General features: G+C 35.1%; 1 protein-coding gene across 1 annotated transcript in view; it reads left to right on the top strand.

Moving 5' to 3' along the window:
- Positions 1–11,144, top strand: part of Rab1 (RAS oncogene family member Rab1) — a 79,855-nt gene extending 68,711 nt beyond the window's left edge. Inside the window, exons 6-7 of the mRNA XM_090369602.1 lie at positions 2,641–2,772; positions 10,231–11,144. Of these exons, the coding sequence (XP_090225728.1) occupies positions 2,641–2,772; positions 10,231–10,431 (333 nt within the window). The 3' untranslated portion in view covers positions 10,432–11,144. The remainder of the gene's footprint in view (positions 1–2,640; positions 2,773–10,230) is intronic.
- The last annotated feature ends 9,929 nt before the right edge of the window (positions 11,145–21,073 follow it).

The raw sequence follows: 21,073 nt of genomic DNA, 5'->3' as shown, positions 1-21,073 counted from the left end.
GCTCGAGTACTCGGATTGCCTTCTGCAAGACTTAGGACATTCTCCTCATTGTCTGGCGTCCTCGTTGTTTGCTCTCGATTCATGGTACCTCTGCGAAACAACCAGTCTCACGTAACCTTCTGTGCACACATGCGAAAATCGTATGATGAGGAGCATGCCTGTGCGGGAAATATTCCTGGTACAAGCGCAGAGCGGCGCGGCCGTTACAGTCTGCAGCTCCATACGCGATGTGGACATGTGTATAGTTAAGGGCAGCACCTAGAACGTTTGTTCAACTCCGCCTCGTGTCTCTGTGAAGAACAGTATCACTGCAAATGGGCCAGATATGTGTGTGACATAAGTTTGTGTGTGTTCTGTTATGTTCTGGCTGCTTGGCTACCCAGAAGCATCAGTCACCTGGACAGATGATTCTGGGTACTCGTCCACACCACGGGAAGGTGGGCCAGTCCCAGCAAAACACGTACTGTCTCAAGAGAGACTCTGACCCACCTAGTGTTGCCAGAAGGTGGGACAGATTCCTCTGGGGGCTCATTCCAGAGGGAGGAGATAAAGAAAGAAGAGCCAAAAAAAAATAATAAATAAAAATACGAGAGGTGCATGTCCGCCAGTTCAACGTTTGAATACTCATCCATCCTACTGCCTTGGGAACTGGTTCGCAAATGCTGACTTCCAGCGGGATCGCTGTTTATGCGACCTCCAGTTCAATGTCCTCTACCGCATTTCGGACCCTGCAATGCTATGTGATTCCTATTTGTCTTTGTGCCCCCTACACCTCCTGCAAGTTTGTACTGGTAGTGAATCACCCTGTATATGTACTAAAAATAATTCAACATTTCATGCAGAATTTTGCAATTATTTAACACCTTTTTTTGTTTGTTGGTTTGTTTTTTCTCATACTTTAAGTTTGAGAGTATTGTGAATTGTTAATATGTCATTCAGTAATTGTATTTTAATAAATCAGTTACATTAATATATTTAGTGAAAGGAAATCAGTGAAGAAGAAACAAATGCTAATATGCCAAAATTTGGTTGACCCCTTTGGATCACACAAACATCTATTTTGAAAATCTCTGATCTAGGAGTTATGTTCCTATATAATGGCTTAATAGGAATGACTCTAGCAGTGCTAACTACTCTCCACCCAGAGAAGCTTCTTATGCATTCCCTGGACAAAAACTTGAACATAATTCAACATTTTTCATGGAAAAAATTAACTGCAAAAAAAGTATTACGAAATTTTGTTCCTTGGAAGCAGGTGCTTTAAGTTGATTAACAAACGTTCAGTCTGTAAAGAAACAATCTGTAAGCCAGTAAGCATCTGAGGCTGTCTAACCAGGATGAGATCACTGCAGTTCCTGATCTTAGTTTAAGACCTGGCATCTTATTTCTCACCTCATGATGTAAGCTGTTAGTGAGAACTGGCTATGTGGCTACTGAAAAAATGAGGATAGGCTACTAATGCTTATCCCAACTATAAGTTACTCTGGCAGAAGTCGAATTTCCACACATTTATTCTGCAGCCATACTTTTTGTGTGTGTCATCTAAGGAAAGAGTCAAGACGGAATCAGTATTTCTATTACTTGGCCCTTTTAAGGCTTTATGCACTGCACTTATTCTACCCTGCAGAAGCTTAATTTCCAGATGCTGTAGTTACAGAAACCCAGCCTTTCTTAGTAAGATTATCCTTTTATGCTGCCCAACTAACTTTGTTGTTCTCTGCATCATTTCTAGTATTTGTCTTCCATAAAATATGGTTTCAAACCTATGTATCTCAGAAGTAGCCTAACCATTGCCTTATATAGTGGGATAATTACCTCTTGGACCCTTCTAACAAAGATTCTGTACATCATTTGAAGAACCCCATGAGTTGTTCTAGCATCCTATCTGCACTGCTCAGAACTTATCAGACTTGCACAATCCCTTTATGCCTTTTTCCTTTTAACTATCAAGTTTGGTGCTGCCCAAGTGTTGTTATTCTAATGTACTAGAATAACAATACTTGGGCATTGCAACATTTTTGAACACTTGGGCAATAACATTTTTGAAATACCTAAAGTAATATTTTTATAAACCATATATAACAATGCAGAATAAAGAGAGGTGAACCAAACAAAGACAGTTACTCTGTGGAAAATAAATTCTGTAAGAAATTTCACTTGATGATCTGGTATTGCACAAAACCATTTGAAAGGTTTTGTACCTACGAAACCAAAACTATTATTCTTGACTGACTGAATCTTAATGTTTCTTGAGTATCAAACGAGCCCTTGCTAGCTTGAAACTTGTAAGGATCTGCACCAAACTGCAAAAGTCTCAAACTAGTTTGTTGAGATTATATGTATACTAATAGACGTTTTCTTTTTTTAACTCTCCCAGCTGTTTGCACGTCACTTACATTTTTTTCTATATGTGCTTTAGTACCATTAATACAATTTAAATCAGGAGATTATCTGATTTGTCAGTGCTTGAGGATTGCAGTCAGATTTGCAGATGACAAGGGACTACTTCCTTACTAACTGAATCCAAGGGTTTTAAAATTTTGTGCTTTTTTTTTTAACTGAGTTTTTAGAATTATTTTAATTGCTGTTAAGGTATTCTGTATGAGTTATATAAATTATTCAAATTGTTTATTTCTCTAGGAGTCCTTCAACAATGTAAAACAGTGGCTTCAGGAGATAAATCGCTATGCTAGTGAAACTGTGAATAAGTTATTGGTGGGAAACAAGTGTGATCTGACTACAAAAAAGGTGGTAGATTATACAACAGCAAAGGTATGTTGAGACAAATTTCAATTTCTTTGCTTTTTCATCTTTTGGTTTTATGCTACTATTTAGTCTCACTGCTATAAAGCAAAAATTGTGGAAATTATAGCAGTTCAGTTTTTTTTTTTTTTTTTTTATAGTAATAGTCTAAGTTGGATAGGCAACTCAAAACTGCAAAGGAAATATTGGGGAAAAGCAGTTATAGTGGTACTCAAATTTTGTAGTATTATCTACCAACTAAACCAAATCAAAAGCTTTAACAGTTAACCAGATATTTCAAAAATTATCTATTTTTGTAGTTTGATTTTTTTGTTCATGGGCCTTATGTAGTATGGACATGTACATTTTTCAAAGTCATTGCTGCAACCTCTTGCCAGACCATCCCATATGAACATCTGTTTTTTGAGCCACACTGGTCATGAATATAAATTTTTCAAATTTTACAAGGATCATTCCCAGAGTGATGACAATCATCCATTAGGAAAGGGAAATGAGGAGGAATCTATAAAAATCTGGGTTCTCAAAATATATAGTTTGAATTGCTTTCAAATTAAACTGCAGGATGTTTCTGATGATCTTTGTTCAAAAAAATCTTCCTCTTCAAATATGCTTTTATCATTTTTTAATAAATTCAGATTCTGTTTGCCCAACATCAGTTTGTTGGTTAATGCATTTGGTGATAACATGAGGATAATTTTTATTCTAATGTTCTTTTGCAAGTTTATATTGTAAATCCATTGTTTTTGTGTGATAATGGGAGTAACTGTTTAAGAATTTTTTTGTCAGGTTAATAATAATAATAATGATGATGGCATGATCATTGTCTTGTAATAATAAGGATAAAATGACTGTGTCAAGGCAACTAATGCTGAAGACACACAGCTAGCCACATCTTAAAGTAATGACTGAGTACTGCATATGTATTAATGGTTATGCAGAAGAGAAATAATTCTGGTAGCAAAAGAAAATCTGACTCAAGTTCACTTAGAATACTTGCCTGTTCTTGGGCAATGCTGTTGGAACGTTCAAACTCATTAATGGTTGTAGGAAAATCTGCAAAGCCAAGAGCATTTAAAAATTTCACTACTATCAGTTCTTTTCTAGGGTACTACCGTCATCAATAGTACTTGTGTAAACTTTCACTTAGTTGAAGAAATTGAACTAAGTGAAAGCTCAAAGTGTAGTAAATGAAGCAAAGAAATTCCTAAAAGCCAAAATCTCCCCCTAATGCTTTTCTTTTAATTGATATGCTCCATCACCTCCTTTAAATCTCAAATGTAACCCCCCACCCCTCCATTTGTGACTGGCTTTATCTAGCCAGTGGATCAAGGGGTTTCAGAAAATTTAAAGACAAGATTCAGACTCTTGCTTAGAACAGTCACAAGGGGTACCTGAATCCCTGCAATATTTAAATGTTAAAAAGATATCATTTACTGGCTAACAGAATTGTGAGACCAAAATTTATCTATTACATTTTAAAAATCTTGGAAAAAGATGTGGCTAGTTTTGATAGAACTGGATCCTGAGTCAACAGCTGGTCATGACATTATGGAAGACTAATTTTTAAATATACTCCAGCAAAGGAGGTTGTGAAGATGTAGATGAATTTGATGTGAAAGATTGGCTCACAAAAGACAAAGCAAGAAATTGCTGATGAAATTATTTCTAATTTGACTAAAAATAAAGAATGCTGTCTTTGCTAGCTCCTCTGATGTAACCTGCTTGGAAGGTTTTGAAACATCTGATCACTTAATAAAATCTTTAGACCAATAAGAAGATATAACATATGCTGAACTTTTATTTTTCAACAGAATCAAGAGTTTCAGTGAAAAGGTATAAATCATAAATGTGTGTCAAATGAAGATTGTTTTTGCTAGAGTAAATTGTGTTCAAGATAATTCAAGCAAATATTTTAATTTTTTTTTTACTTTTTATTTTAGTGTTTGTTCATCTTTAAAATGTATTTTGTTTTGTAAATAATAGGTAAGTACATATAATATTTGGTTGATAATGAAGTTGTTGAAAATAATCAACCTAATAATCAACCTTGGTATTTGATTTTAAATACCTCTTACAGCTGAAATAACTTAATTTTTTCTCTGGGTTTTGATACATCTTCAGTCCCGTGATAGATAAACAGAATTGTACTGTATTTTGATCTGTCGTCTTGAAACAAGATGGCTGTCACTATAAAAACATAAACCTAAACTGTTTGTAAATTTTCTGTTTATAGTAATAAAATTGTCTAGCTGCACTGAAATCATCTTTATTGCCACCTTCTGAACTAGTATTATTTGCAATTGGAAATATGTTTCTGATTCAGAACCTGATTCACTAAGAGTAATTAATTATTGAATCACTTATCCTCCAGTTTTCATTATGAAAATCAATATGATTAATGTAACTGCAATACCTACTCTCATAAGAAGAAAAGCTAAAACATGTTATTTTTATTTTATATTTGGCAGTAATGAAACAACAAAGGCAAACATTTGTGTTAATCAAATCTTCACCTGTGCATTTACGCAAGAAGAAACACAAATGTTGAATATTGAAAAATTAATATTGATTATTTTTCTACAGTGGAATCTCGTTAATACAAAGTTCAAGGGACCTAAATTTTCACGTTTTGTAATAATGAGGTTTGTAGTAACAAGGTCCCACAAAAGTGTCAATTTTACTTATTTTTTTGTTACATTGTATATCTAAGAATAATAATAAATAATAATAATATCAAAAATAAAGTAAAATAAAAACAGAAGCCTTGTCTGACAATACAGTAATAGGAATAACATTTTTTAAAGATTTTATTTGTAAGATAAACTAAGAGAAAAGCAATATTAACGGAAATGAAAATATTGTACCAGTACAATATTTTCATTTCATTGTAAATATATACAATATAATAATATTGTATATATATTTTGATATTTACAATATTTTAGTATCACAGTAAAAAGAATTAATCTTAATGTAAAAGGAGACATATAAACCATTAACTTTTTAATAAATTAATCTAATTGAAAGAAAGAATCCAATGTTTTTTGCACAGTTTTTGTTCTATATGCATTTTTAACTACAGTACAGACATAATCAAATGCAATAGTTGTTTCTTTAACAATGTTACTGCAGGCCAACACATTATGTTCACTGCATTTTGGGCATCTTTTTTTTAGATGACAGTGTGACTTCGCTGTCATTGGTAACAAAAACAGTTTTGTTTGGTACCCAGCAGAAATTCTGGTGTTAGCGTTTTAGTGGTAGCAACTTCAACATTCACCTTCACAAACTCTTCAAAATTAGCCAACAAAATCCATATGCTCCTTCAAATTCCTCCGTTCCTCACTGTTGCTATCACATTCATCTGCTGGATCATGTTTTTCGATGATGTTCTCTCCAAAGCCACTCTTTCTGAAGCAGTTGATTATTACGCTTGATGTAATACTTTCCCGGGCAATAACAAGATTACGGATAGCATCCAAGATATTCCAATTTGGCTGTAAATTGTTACCTCCTATGTTGCGGATCAAGTACCTTATCAGGTGGACTGTATATGCTCTCTTCAGGTTATAAATAATGCCTTGATCCAGTGGTTGCATTAAATTGGTTGTATTGTGGGGGGGAGGTTAACATAACAGCCATATATTTGTCAACTTAAATGTCTCGGCAGAATCATCAAAATGTTCCTTTTTTTCTGCAGCCATTCTGTCCAAATTCAATAACCAAGACTGAAAAATTTTGACCGTAAGCCAAGCACTTCTATTGGCCTCATAATCACAGGGAGGATGGTTAACTGCTTTAAAACATCTTGGCTTGGAAAACTTACCAATCAGAAGTGGGTGTAGTTTTGTACTGCCATCTGAATTGCAGCATAACAGAACAGTCTTTGTTTATTTAATTCTCCACCATGACAAGACTCCCCAAACAGAAAATGTTTTGTTTGGCAGCAAATTATAAAATAAACCTGTCTCGTCAAGATTAAAAATATCCTTTGCCTCATATTTTTCAAGGATGAGCTGTAATGAAACCCAGCCAGTCTGTTGCCTTTTCTTTGTTGACTAATGCAAATACACTGCAAACGTTTTCTGAAACAAAGTTATTCCTATCTTTAAATCTTTTCTGCTGCATTGAAAGTTTTTTTTTTTTTTAATGAAAACCCCAAACACGAAAGGTATCAAAACCTATAGTACTTAGTACCGTGCATGGGAAGGAGAAGTATGGGGGGAGGGGAATGCCGGAAACTTTGCTCTAGAGACTAAACATGGGTTTCACCACTTCAAGCCTCCAATAAGCAAAGTGGTGGTATTTCACCGGTTGATGAAAGTCAGCTAATCCCATGTTGCTGAGCTAGATAATTTGCCTTTTCTTGCAAAATTGGACCTGATATTTGCAAATTAGATGCACACATTTGTTTACTACTTGAAGAGAAAAGCTTTGTTTCAAGCTCCTTGTAACAAAACTTTCAATTTGTGTTTTGCACCATGAATTCGTCTTCTGTTTTTCATTGCTGCTCCAGTGTCACACTTCAAGTCTTTTTCGGTTTTTCAGTATTGTAGATAAAGTAGGTAAAGGGATGTTGTATTCCTTTCTAATGTCCGTTTTGCTTCTTTTCATCCTAGCAGTATAATTTTTAGTTTAATTTCCAGGTTTAATTCTGTCAGTCTATGTTTTGTCACCATAACACTGCTAGATAAGATTTAATATAAACAAATTTTAAATTAATTTAAAGACAAGTTCCGAAAACGGCATCAGCTCAGATAAAATGGCACAAAAAATATTTTCGTATATGATAGCAAAAGACGTTGAACTAGGGTAGCAATTGCAACTGACCTTATTCCTGTGGAGAGCGAGGGAGTGCATGTAAAAACAACTTAGAAAAACTTTTTTTTTATTCTTTTGTTAATTTAACAACTCATCCTTCAGAAAGATGTTTTTCAGAGTGCACTTGATGTAGCTACTATAAATTACTTTTGTTTACACAAAACTAATTTCTAACTAGTCTGTGCCATCATTTGGGAAGTAGGGAGCCAGGTGGCTGGGGGCAGTAATCAGATCGCTCTACCAATATTTGTATTAAACATACAAAATGACAATATTTATTTTTCACATGGTGAAAATCAACTTTGTAATACGTATAACCGAATTTTGAAATAAACGAATATATTTACATAGAAAAGACTATCCTTTCGCAGGGGAATGGTATGTGCTTCACATAAACGAGCACTTGGTATAAACTGAGTGTATTAATGAGATTTTACTGTATAATCAGTTATGTAATTGTGTTTATAAAAGAAAGTTTTACACATAGATCACACAAGCTGTTTAAAAATTTTTTGTATTCAAAACAAATTTCTTCAAGTGCACAGCACATGTTACCACATGTGGGCAAATCAATTTTTGATCAGTGCATCTGCCCATACTGTATATGGGCAACTTGGACAAGTGGTTAATAATAATTTGATCATTCCTTGTATTGTCTGTCTTTCTGCATGTCACTTGCTTAATCCAAATAAAATAACAAAAATAATGAATCTAGTAACCATAAGTTGAAGAAAGAGTATTTTCACACTTTTAGAATACTGAATTCACATGTTAATTACTAATATTGGCCTTGACCACTTGGTGGCATATATCATCAAGAAATTAAAATTTTATAAAGTGTTATTTGGGGTGGGGGTGTGATAGAAATAATTTCAGTTGCTTTATAAACCCTTGCTGATTATTAAGTAAACTATGTCATAGCCTCTCCCTGCCCAAATTGTCATTTGTTATAGTATAGCATGTTCACTACTTCTCACTTGTGGAGAGATTTGGGTTTAAATCCCATCAGGTTAAAAGAATTTCTGAATACCTTCATTTGGGACCATTGTTAGTGCCAGGTGGAGTACAATAGGTATTTCCTGTGGTTATTTTTTGTTTATCAGTTACAGTATATTTTTTTACAGTGTATATATGTACAGTATCTTTTTACAGTATATTGTGTCTGTACAAGTATATAAATATACTTGTACAGACATAATATTCTGTAAAAACCATATGAACTGGTGCACTATGACCAAAGTCATCAAATGTGTCAAGGAATCCTCAAACTGATTCTCTTAGAGATATTGTTTGGAATGAAAAGACATGTATCTGGGAAAAATCTTAACAGAATTAGTTCCTGTATCCACTTCCAGCAGATTAATCATCCAATTTCAGTAAAGTGTGATCTTAGTTGCCAATATGCTGTTAGAATTTCTTTAAACAAGAGTTAGAATGCAGCATTCATCACATTATGTAATGCTCAATTTGAAATGTGTTGGAAGTTCTATTTGGGTATTCAGGAGTACTGTAACTGCTGACATGCAATGGACTACTTTATATAGATCAGGGATTAGTCATAAGCTTTCTTGACTCCTGCTTGGTACATGTACTAGTTGAATTAATAGTTGTCCACTGGTTGCACAGAAACACCCACCTTCAAGAATGCTTTGCTGAATTGAGCTGTAGTGGTATGCACATAACTGCTATTATCCTGTGGTGTTAGTGGCATTACCAAAGTATTTGAATGGTTTGTGTATGTTTTCCAAACTGTAAACAAACATTAGTAGTTTTTGGTGCATCACTTACTTTGGCTGTACTGCTTCAGTTTGTCTTGTTTGGGTGTCTGCATAAATGCATATTCCTGGGTTGATTTATGTTATACAGCTGAACACCTGAAATACTCATGTGAGAATCCCACTCCCTCTGCTAGTGATTAGCTAATACAGCTAATCTTTAGTTTGTGGCCACTTTAGGCATGTTAGCATATGCATAAAGCACCTATTTTCTTCATGTCAGTTTGTCCATGTGTAATACATTGACTCCTAGTAGATGGATTTTCATATTATATTTGACTGCCTTAGAAAGATTTGTCAGGCTATCCGAAACTTCATTAAAACAGGACTAATAGAAATCTGGTAATTATTATTTTTATAATATATATTACATACATTATACCTATACTGTATATTTTAGCTGATGCACTGAATATTATTTGTTGCTGTGCATTGATTGGAGGAAGAATGGGTAGCATGACATATGCACAGAAATGAAACGTTCCCAGTTCACATATAAAAGTTATTGCTATGTGCTGAAAAGTTAATGCACTGCATATGTTAACTAACTTGTTTTAAAATTCCTCCAGTCTGGTGGAACATGAATCCTGATCCCTCCAGACCACAGTGAGGTGGTGAACCACTTTGCTATCACAGAGGACTGAAGAATTTGTGGCCAGATTTCCCCCCAAAATTGGAAATAAGCCTGTTCTGATCTGGTCTGTTGGGTTTATGCAAGTGTGCATGCACACACACGCACAAACACAAGAGATTTTATTGATAAGGATTGATATATTCTACAGTGATGTTAACTAGTTTTTTATATATGCTAAAGATGAAATTGATTAACTACTTGAGTTTGAATATATGTACACCTGCTTTTCTTAAATAGGAATATGCTGACCAGTTAGGCATTCCCTTTTTGGAAACAAGTGCGAAGAATGCCACAAATGTTGAACAAGCATTTATGACCATGGCAGCAGAAATAAAGAATCGAATGGGACCTCAAACTTCTGGTGGTGATGGTATTAGACCTGGAGATAAGATAAATCCAAGCTCACCTGTTAAACCACAGAGTTCGGGATGCTGCTAAGGTTTTGATTGTCATTAATTAAAAAAAAAAAAAAAATTATTGGCTTGTTTAAAGGAAGTTTTCCACGTGGTTGGCTTTCTCCCTCCTCACGGACTTGTAATCCATTGATGGAGGATACTACATTTAAGACCAAGTGGCAAGTATCAAGAAATACATTCTCATTCTGTAGAGATCATCTTTGTTGTATTTCTATATCACCTCACCTGCAAAGGCTATGCTCTTAGAAATGAGAAGTATTTAAAGTGTACGTAATCTTTCATTGTGGGAAGTGTGGTAATTTATACATCTGGGAATGATCATTTCAGTATTTGCTTATTAGTCTGTTTATGCAGGTTGTAAAATTGTATTAATCTTTCACAGAATTACACATACTTTCTAAATATTTTGTTTAATTGTAATTTTTGTGAAGTTCATTTGTTTAGCAGTGAATTCTTTCTTTGTAAAGTAAAGCATTATGACAGAATACTAGATTTAATTGACAGTGCTGCCATAATGTTTACCATTACATAACATATATCATTGTATAGAATAAATGAAAGCAAAAACATTTTTCATTATTTTTAAAGAAAAATCTGAAATTTGAATAGATGTTAAAACACTGTGCTAGTTTTCCTGCCATTGGTAGTTACCATTCCTGCCCTGAATGTGTACATGTATTCTCCACAAATTTATGTAATGTAACTTTATGAAAGTAAATTAGCTTCTGTCACTTCTGTATAATTGTCTTCTATTTTCCTTTATATTTTGTCTTTGAGTTGTCTTATGTTTGACCAGCTTATACACAACATTTTATTAAAATAATATACACCTATTACACTGAACAAATTTTGGGTCATGCATTGTTTTATAGGCTTGAAAGTAAGTTTACTTTATAGATTTTGGTGTGCTAAACACAGTGCTTAAGATGGCAGATTGGATCTTGTTTTCGAAAAAAGTAGTTTTTTATATTTATAGATGGTATTTTTATTTATATGGCAGTAAAATGTGGCTGTGAACATACCTGTATCAAACATGAGACCTTTTTGCCTTTCACTTGTATTCGTCTTTGGGTACATCCCCTTTCACTATCTAATAATAATTGGCTAACATAGCAGCACTCCATTTGCTTTTGTATCTTTGTTCCATCACTGATGTCTTCATGGAAGCACTCACCATGTTTGTTGTTGATAGCAACGCAGTTTGGCAGGAAGAAATCCAGGTGTGACTGCAAGAAATGTATCTTCAATGACATGTTGCACCCTAGTTTTTCATAAGAAGTAATGAGATCTTCCACAAGCTTCCTGTAGTTGTGAACCTTAACATTTCCTAGAAAACCAGTTGAAACATTTCGAAAGGCTTCCCATGCTGATTTCTCGCTATCACTAAGGACACATTCGAACTTCAATTCATCTTTGATGAGTTGCCTTATTTGTAGACCAATGAAAACACCTGCCTTAATCTCCTCTGTATTAAGTCTTGGGAATTTCTCTTGCAAGTATGTGAATGCAGGATTATTCACTTCCAAAGTATTCACAAAATTTTTCACGAGCCCCAGTTTCATGTGGAGTGGTGGAAGCTATTTGGATGTACTAGAGGTTCAAATGTTCATACGTTCTTCCTTCCAGGTGTTATAAAATTTTTGTTAAGGCCAACCTTCTTGTAGTGTGTATTCTTGGAATGACTATCCCACTCACAGAGAAAGCAATAATACTTAGTGTAACCCTTTTGTAGTCCTAATAAAATGGCAATTACCTTTAAATCACCACATCTGCCACACATACTTCTGATAGTGTACACCTAAGAGGGTGTTCCCCATGTGTATGTTTCTTTTTTGTGGATGGCATATGGAAGAGGTATTGAAGGCAGCATATTTCCATTGTGTAACGACACAGCCTTAAGGCTAACCTTGGAAGCTTTTATAGTCTCCATTCTTCAGGAACGTGCCTCATGTTCATTGCTGCGATTAGACCAACATCTTTACAAACTGAGTTCACCTGTTTATTAGAATTTATCAGTCTATTTCGAGTACGAAATGTCACGTTTACAGAATGATCTAGAAGATTCCATTGTTATAGCCTTGAGGACAAAAGCTTCTGCCTTATTTTTTGACAGTTCTAGATCCCTGATGAGGTCATTAAGCTCACTTTCTGTGATCTTATGTGGTTCAGAAGGATAAAGGTTTGGAAAAAATGGTAGTTCCCTTGATGTAGATGGCTGCTGTACTCCATGTATATCAAGTTCATGTTCATCAGTATCTTCATCAGTGTATAGAAAAACTGTCAGGTAGTTCAAGAATAGGTAGTACTTCACCTTGAGGCACAGGATGAATTGCAGATGGTATATTGTGGTACATCACTTTTCTTTCTCTTCATTGTCATCCCTTTTCTAATAGGAGGCACCGTACAGAAGCAACAGTCTGATGTAATTTGTTGGCTCCTTCCATATCACAGGCTCTGCAAAAGGCATAAAATGTTCCTTTCGATTCACCCATGTGTTGTTTTGATGAACAGGTAGTGGAGCATATGTGTAGAGCCCAGTTCTTGTCCTAGTCGCCTACTTTACACCTAAAGTATAAGAAGTAGACTTCTTTTTTTTTTTATGGCTGAGGTTAAGAGGATGTGTTCTTGACACTAATGTGACTTCTCCATATGTGTAACAGAAGTCATCCGGACTATTCACACAATTACAGGCCATATTAATCTTACACGATACAAATACTGTGCAAAAAGTAGGAATCTCATAGAGAACAACCGTTAGCTGAGAACAAATCAGCTAGTACCTGGCTGTATTTGAGGATTACTGCAACAGAGTTGAAGATGCATTTGAGGTGACAATGACTTACCATGTGATACAGTGAGGCAACAGTTGCCAATCACGTGATAAGAGTATGGTGGTACTGAAACTGAGTTGTTGCCATGCATTTTGCTGAGAGCTGTAGTTGATAATGTAGAGTAACTCATTAATATGAGATCCCAACTGTAAATCGAAAACAAGAGCCAATTGACAAATTTTATTGTGATTTTCGTGTTCAGCAACAAAATTAGTCAAGATTGGGTATTTTCATTTTTGTAACATTTTGTGTTGACCAGTAAGGGCTGCAATGCTTTATTTTTTAACCACTTTGTATTTGTTCCTGTTTCTGGTACCCAGTTGGATTTTCATATTTGCTCTTCAAATAAATTTCTCTCCAGTAATTAAGCTAGCTTTATTTAAAAAATAACTGAAACATTACTGCTGTGCATTAGATTTGATTGGTAAAATACTATGGCAGTTTACTTTAAGTAATGACTTGACTTATATTAAACTGTTACTGAAGTGATGTTTCATCTCTATCTGCTTTTTTAATGATAAAAGCTATGAGGAAGTTCTAATTGCAATTATGTATGTTGCATACATATCATGGGCCAAATTATTGAGTGGTGTTTAGCTTGCTTTATTTGCCCCAAAAGGGAACTAAATACTTTTTAAAAAGTGTTTTTGTTGATACCTTGAGTATAAAAATATTATAACATGTTAAAAGTGCCCTACACAGCCAGTGACTTTATCCCTGTTTGTTTCCTCTGTAATTTTTATTAAAAAATATAAGTGGCTTCCAGCAGTTAAGGCATTAGTAATTAAATACAGACTTAATTACTAGACAAATTTTTTTCATTGGATAAATCCAATGAAAAAGTTATACAGAGATTCTTTTTTATTGGAAATTATCTAATTAGAAAATGAATCTACATTTATTTTTAATGTATTTTATTTCAAAAACATACTTATTTAAATTAAGTTTACACTATTTTTGCCGGTAAGTATCAAATTTTAAAAAATCGGTAATTTTCGTTTGCGAATTTTAAAAAAAAGTGATTCTCAAAAACTTCAATTTATTCAGAGCATTAAAAACATTATCAGGAACATTTTTACAAAACTGTAGACCCAGATGAACAGTTTGAAAAGCGTGAATCATTTTGTTGCAAGTTGGCTTTTCTACGGGTTGTTCTGATGCATCTTCAGCATCGTTAATTTCTTCGTGAACATGGTTGCATCTATTAGCACTGTTCAGCAGTATTTCATCTTCATTTGGATGTTCTGTTGTAGCCAGATCTTGAACTACATAACCATCCAGTGTTATTTCATTTTTTATGTTTCCAGACTATTCTAATGTCCAAAAGTTTTTCAGTTGTGAAAGGGGTAGTTCATCTTGTTCGGTTGTTGTTCGACTTATGTTGTTCAATGCAAATCCTGCTTTCGAAAAACAATTTTGAATAGTGTAATCAGTGACATTTTGTCCAAACTTTTGCCAGTTCGGTGATGCAATCTCCAAGGTTAATTGTAACCTCCAAGTTTCTATTTACTTGTAATGCATTGACATTCTTCATTATTATTCTCTTCCGATAATGAAATTTAAAATTTTTAATAATGCCCTGGTCCATTGACTGGAGTTTCGATGTTACGGCTGAACAAAAACTTCACAAAAGTGCCGGCACATCCTGCCAAGGTGTGAACAAAAACTTCACACTTGGCAGGATGTGCCGGACAGTTGTCAGTAATCAACACAATTTTTCTTTTCTATTTTGTTATATTCTTGTCTAGTTTTAATATCACTTGTCATCTCTGCTTTTTTTTTTTTTATATTAAAGATGTAGTCAACTTCCAAAGATTTTGTGACTCTGAAACGTCTTGGGTTTTTGATTTTCCGACGACTAAGTCTTAATTTTTCACTTCCTGTGATATTGGCTCCAACTAGCACAGTGATTTTTTCTTTGCTTTGTTTTCTGCCAAAACATTTATCCTTAAAAGCAAGTGTTCTATTAGGTAAACATTTAAAGAATAAACCCATTTCGTCAGCATTAAAAACATCCTTAGGTTCATATTCTTTAATGTGGTGTTCCTCCAACTGTTGCAATCTTCTTCGCTTACATTAACATTTTCTCCACAAATAACATTTTCCACAATTCTGTGGTGCTTCTCAAATTTATCTAACTACCCAGTGCTTGCATTAAATTCTGTATGTTCAAGGGACTGTGCAAATTTAATGCAAGCATTAAATTTGCACAGTCCCTTGGACATACAGAATTTGGTGCTGCAAATTTAATGCAAGCATTAAATTTGCAGCACCAAAAACAAATTTAAACAATTTGTTTTTAGAACAGCTTTATCAACATCTTTGTATATACACAACTTAATTCGCTTCTTGTCTGCTCCTCCTTCAATTGCATTTAAAATTGATTCTCGATTTTTTAAAATAAACTGCTTGCAGGTGTGGTATATTTCTCTGCAATATCTTTTTTCTTAAAATCCTGGTCAATAATCATGATCTTGACTTTATCATTAATATTTAAAACACTTTCTCTTTGACATTGTTTCTGCAACTATAAAAATTACTCTACTACAGCTCTTGCTGATATGTACACTGGGTAGCCACCACAAACTTCGCTGTGCTGGACATATAGTGAATTGTTAGTACTGCCTACTCGATGACGTTCTCTTGTCAATCAACAGTATCACATGACCTTTCTTATCAAATCGCTTTTAAGAAATATGACTGAATTTCTTTTCTGCTTTCATTCATATATACATGAAAGAAAATTTGTTTAATGTATGCTGTATGTTTCTTTTCAGAAAAAAAAAAAAAAAAAAAAAAAAAAAAACATATAGATTGAGGACAAATCGTTCTAGAAGAAATTTAAAAAAATTCATGAAAGCCATCTACTGGGAGTCCAGTTAGATGAGAATGGACATATACAAAATTATCATATAATGATTGACAGGAAGGTTACCTGGTAGAGTTGAGGTGAGAAGCAAATGTCATTTAGTAGGCATTACTAAAAACCGACTATACAAGAATTCTATGTATTGCCGCCACTAAAGATTTTCCCACAGCGAATTTCGTTTTCCCCTTAGCCAACATCAGTTTACAAATTACCCTATTTATTGCAGAGTTTGTGACCATTTAAGAAAACCCATTTGGTTTTATAACTGTAACAAAAATGAAACAGACCCTCTTATGGACGTCAATGGCCACAAATGTGTTCACTAAAAGGATGATTAATTCCAGATGCTAATGAGCAATTTCGGAGGGAAGGAGGCTGTATATTTGAGTGGCTGTTTAGCAGTAAATTCTTAAATCTTCAAAAATGCTTTTGCTAATTTTTTAAAAATTAGTTATAGAGACTAATAATCGGTTATATCGGTGATTTTGTTTCAAGGTGCAATGTTTTGCGAAAAAATTAATATAGAGAAATTCGTTAAATAGAAGTTCGTAATAGAAAAGTTCCATTATATTTTCATACGTGTTTGCATTTGCTTGTACCCATAGTTTGGTTTAGAGGAGACTCAAATTAATGAAGTGTGTGGATTTACTTACTGCTTTTAAGCTTAACATTACTTTGCATTGTTGCTTAGCATTAATAGAGACATATGATGCAAGTTTATATAGCATCAACCAAAAAAATAAACTGTTTCACCAATCCATTCACTTCAAAAGTTTGTCTAGTTCAGCCTTGAATTTATTTAAGCAGTCGATTTCTACAATGATATAAGTTTGTTACAGCAATTGACCACCCGCTGGCTAAAGGCAAATTTCCACATATTTATTGTACAGCTGGCTTTCCTCAATTTGAATTTATCCCCCCCCCCTCTCAGGTGTGGAATCTGTGCAAGAGGAAGAATCCCATCAGCATTGAGTTTACTCAAACCATTCAAGGCTTTATACATCTTGATCAGATCACCTCACAGGTGCCTAGTCTCCAGACTGCAATTTTCAGAACTTCAGCCTATCTTGGTAACAGCAGCCCTTTGTATCCCTCACCAATCTCGTTTCCCTTCTCTGTGCTCATTCTAGTAGCCTAACATCTTTCCTAAAATGAGGCCTTCAGACCTGTACACATTACTCAAGGTGTGGCCAGACCATTGCCTCATACAAAGGGATAATCACCTTGTTCCAGCTAGCAAAATTCCTATATATCATTACAATACCCCATGAGCTACTCTCAGTTGAGCTGCACTGTCAGAAAACTTAATATCTGACTGCACAGTTACTACCCATGTCTTTTTCATTTATATTATTCTGTGTAGTACCACACAGTTGGTACATTACTTAGGGTTACTGCTACCCATGAGCAGTATTTGCATTTGTCAACGTTAAACTTCAGTTGCCACCTCTCAGCTGATATGCTCAACTTTTCTAGATCCTGCTGCAGTGGCATACTGTCATTAACAACCCTACCAATCTTTGTATCGTCTGCAGATTTGGACATTAAGCCTGATATACCTTCATCAATATCATTGAAAAATACAGAAAACAATTGGCCCAAAATGGATCCATGAGGAACTCCACTAATAACATTAGTCCACGAAGAGCAGTGGCTATTGATTACCACTCTGTCTTCTCCCACTTGCCATCCTTTTATCCATTGTAGCAACTTGCCCATAATGCCATACTGCTCCAACTTTTACAGTAGTCTTCCATATGCAATGGTATCAAAAGCTTTCCTAAAATTCAATTATATGATATCAAAATTATTTTTTTGCATCCAGTTTCTTTGTGACCACATCATAGTATCCAATCAAATTGGTCAAACAAGACTTCCTCTTAACAAAACCATGCTGTGTTTGAACTATAGCTACAGTCTTGTCTCTATGATCCTGCAGTGCTTTTTTAACTCAGTGACTGCATTATTTCCCCAGAAGAGCAGTTAAACTAATGTCTACTCCTGTCACCTTTCGATCCCCCTTTGTGAATTGGAGATGCATTTGCACATTTCCAGTCTCCTATGAGTCCAAGGATGCCCTTATAATCATGGCTTAAAGGCCTGCTTGCTTACTTTGCTGCCTCCTTTAATATAACTGGATAGATCTCATCCACCCCAGGTGCCTTATGTTTAACTTCATAAATTTCTCCTCCACTTTGCTCTCGGTTATTACAAAATCATTTAACTCCCTGTTAGTTTGATAAGTTTCTGGGCTCGACTTCCCTACAGAATTCCTCTCATGTGTGAATGTAGATGTAAAATACTCATTCAGTTTGTACCTGAGGAGAACCAACCACAATCGAACCATCAATATCAAGTGGACTAATCTGGTTCATCCCCTTCTAGAGTTTACTTAAGTAAAGAAGTTTTTCTTTGGATCATTTGCCAACAATTTCTTGTCATCTGCCTTCACTTACCTAACCTCCTTTTTTGACTTGAGTACAGGCTAACTTATATCTACCATAGGCATCTGTCTCCTGATAATTTATATGCATCTCATGCATTTTTCTTCTCTGGCTCGAGTCATTAGTTCATCTTACATCCATTTAGGTCTAAATCTTGAACAGTATTTCTTAGTTGGTATGAAAAGCCTGGTAGCTTCCAAGATTAATTCCTTGAATGCTTCCCATTTAGAATTTGCTGTTGTAAAATTTATTGTTTATACTCTGGCATGACCATTAGGTCAGTGGAGTTTACAATAAATCAGTCAATGCAGACATTAATCATACTTAGCAGTCATGTGCTTGAACATTGGTCCTCTCAAAGAGTGTTACTGCACTCATGGCGCCTCCGTAGCCAGGTGGGAAGGAGCAGCAGTGCGTAGCACATGCTTCTTGATTAGACCGGGGTTCGAGCCCGTCACCACCAAATACGGAGTATGCGGAAAGGTCAAGGAATGACCACCGCATATCCCGGAGCAATATGGCCTTAGTTGCTAATGCTCCTAAAAACCAAATAACAAACAAACTGCACTCATGCTCCTGACCACTCATCTATGTCAGGCTTGGTCCCACTGTATAGAATTTAAAAACTGAGACTACTGCTGTCACCTTTATGAAAGCAGAAACCCTCCCCTTTACCCCTGATGGTAGTTACATCTTTGAGTAAATTCCACGTTAGTACACTGTTGATCACTGGCACCTAGTGAAACCACTAGGTGCCAGTATTTAAGAATCTGCTATATGCAGATTCTTAATGCGTGAATAATCACTGCTGATAATCAGATCAAGAGGATTATTCCCTCTTGTTGCCTCCCGAACATGCTGCTGTAGAAAACAAGTATCCAGTAAATCCACAAAGTCTTGCTTGCTTGTGTGTGTGACACCAATCCACAAGTTCCACTCTTTATCTGGGAAGTTAAAATTATAAGACAATCTGATTTACTGGTCAACTCTATTTCTATGTGCATTAGGCCTATAACACATTTTTTCTTTTCCAAGTGATTATATCACACCAAACTCGATAAGTATCGAGTCGGTCAACTGCGCTGTCCACCCATGTCAACTGGATGCACTTGCTTAGGCCGACCGGGCTAGCCGAGTGGGTAAAGTACCTGCCCGGCAACCCAAAGGTCGCGGGTTTGATTCCCGCCTCGGGCTTGGATCAAAGTACTGCAAAAAAACCTTGGGAGGTGCAATATGGCCACAGAAGCCGATGCGCCAACAACTACCAAATCAATCAATCAAGCACTTGCTTAGATTTTTTTCTTAACTAACAGCACAACCCCCTCCTCCCTTTCTGTACACACTACTCCCCAATTTCCAATTCTGCATTCCTTATGTCTGTGACACCACGTCTCTTGGCGCCTCCGTAGCCAGGTGGGAAGGAGCAGCAGTGCGTAACACATGCTTCTTGATTAGACCGGGGTTCAAGCCCGTGACCACCAAATACGGAGGATGCGGAAAGGTCAGGGAATGACCACCGCATATCCCCGGAGCAATATGGCCTTAGTTGCTAATGCTCCTAAAAACCAAATAACAACAACAACAACCACGTCTCTTATATCCCAACAATATCTGCCTCTGATGTCTTCACCAGCACCTCAAATTTATTTACTATACTCTAGCATTGGTGTACATGCAAGTATACATGCACCTATTCTTACTCTTAGTTACCCTAATGCAACCCATGTATTTGCTTGTTCCATGATTACTCTCAGCAGTCCTTGAAATTCCCAGCACCTCATTTTCCTGGCTGCTGCTCATTCCAACAGAAGCAGTGCAACCTGGTTAAAAGTGATTATAAACAATTTCCCATAGAGGATAATTTGCTTATTTAACATTTTGAAATGGTAACTGTCTTAATTTTTTTTTTCCAATTAAAGGAAATTTGTGTAAAGGTATGTCATATGTATATCTTGGTATCTCCAAACTTAACAGGAATTTGAGATTTACAATGTTTCCTATATGATTCCTGGAAACAATTTTCTAATTAGAACATGAATTTTGAATTAATATAAATGTGTAATTGTCCTACCACCTGTGAAATTCTAAAAATTCCTTAATTTTTATAATTGCACAAGCTGTTGTAAACCTTTTAATTTACAGATGAGTATTTGTTGCATTGCTTCCCCTCCCCACACACAGTGTCAGTAATTTGTTTACCTACTGTGGGTGATACTGAGATACAGCCGGTGAAATTCTGTATTCATTCAAAAAAAAATAATAAAATAACATGAACAGGAACTGTTAAAATAATAAACTAGGCAGACCTGTCTAAAATCCAGAAAATTTAAAATCTTGTATATATAATACAGTATGTTAAGTATTTTGTAATGTTAGTGTAATTTTTTAATTTATTTTATTTGCCATGTCATAACTCATTTTAAACATGGAAAGACTGTGCAGCTTTGTTTTCAAATTTTTAATAGATCAAATGATGGATACAACTTTTATTTGAATAAATAAATTTTTTTTTTTTAAATT

This window comes from Mastigoproctus giganteus, chromosome 3 (genome assembly GCF_048544385.1).
Source record: "Mastigoproctus giganteus isolate SK-2022 chromosome 3, ASM4854438v1, whole genome shotgun sequence".
Classification (NCBI taxonomy): Eukaryota; Metazoa; Arthropoda; class Arachnida; order Uropygi; family Thelyphonidae; genus Mastigoproctus; species Mastigoproctus giganteus.
The sequence above is the reverse complement of the archived record's forward strand: the minus strand, read 5'-3'. Positions and strand labels throughout refer to the sequence as shown.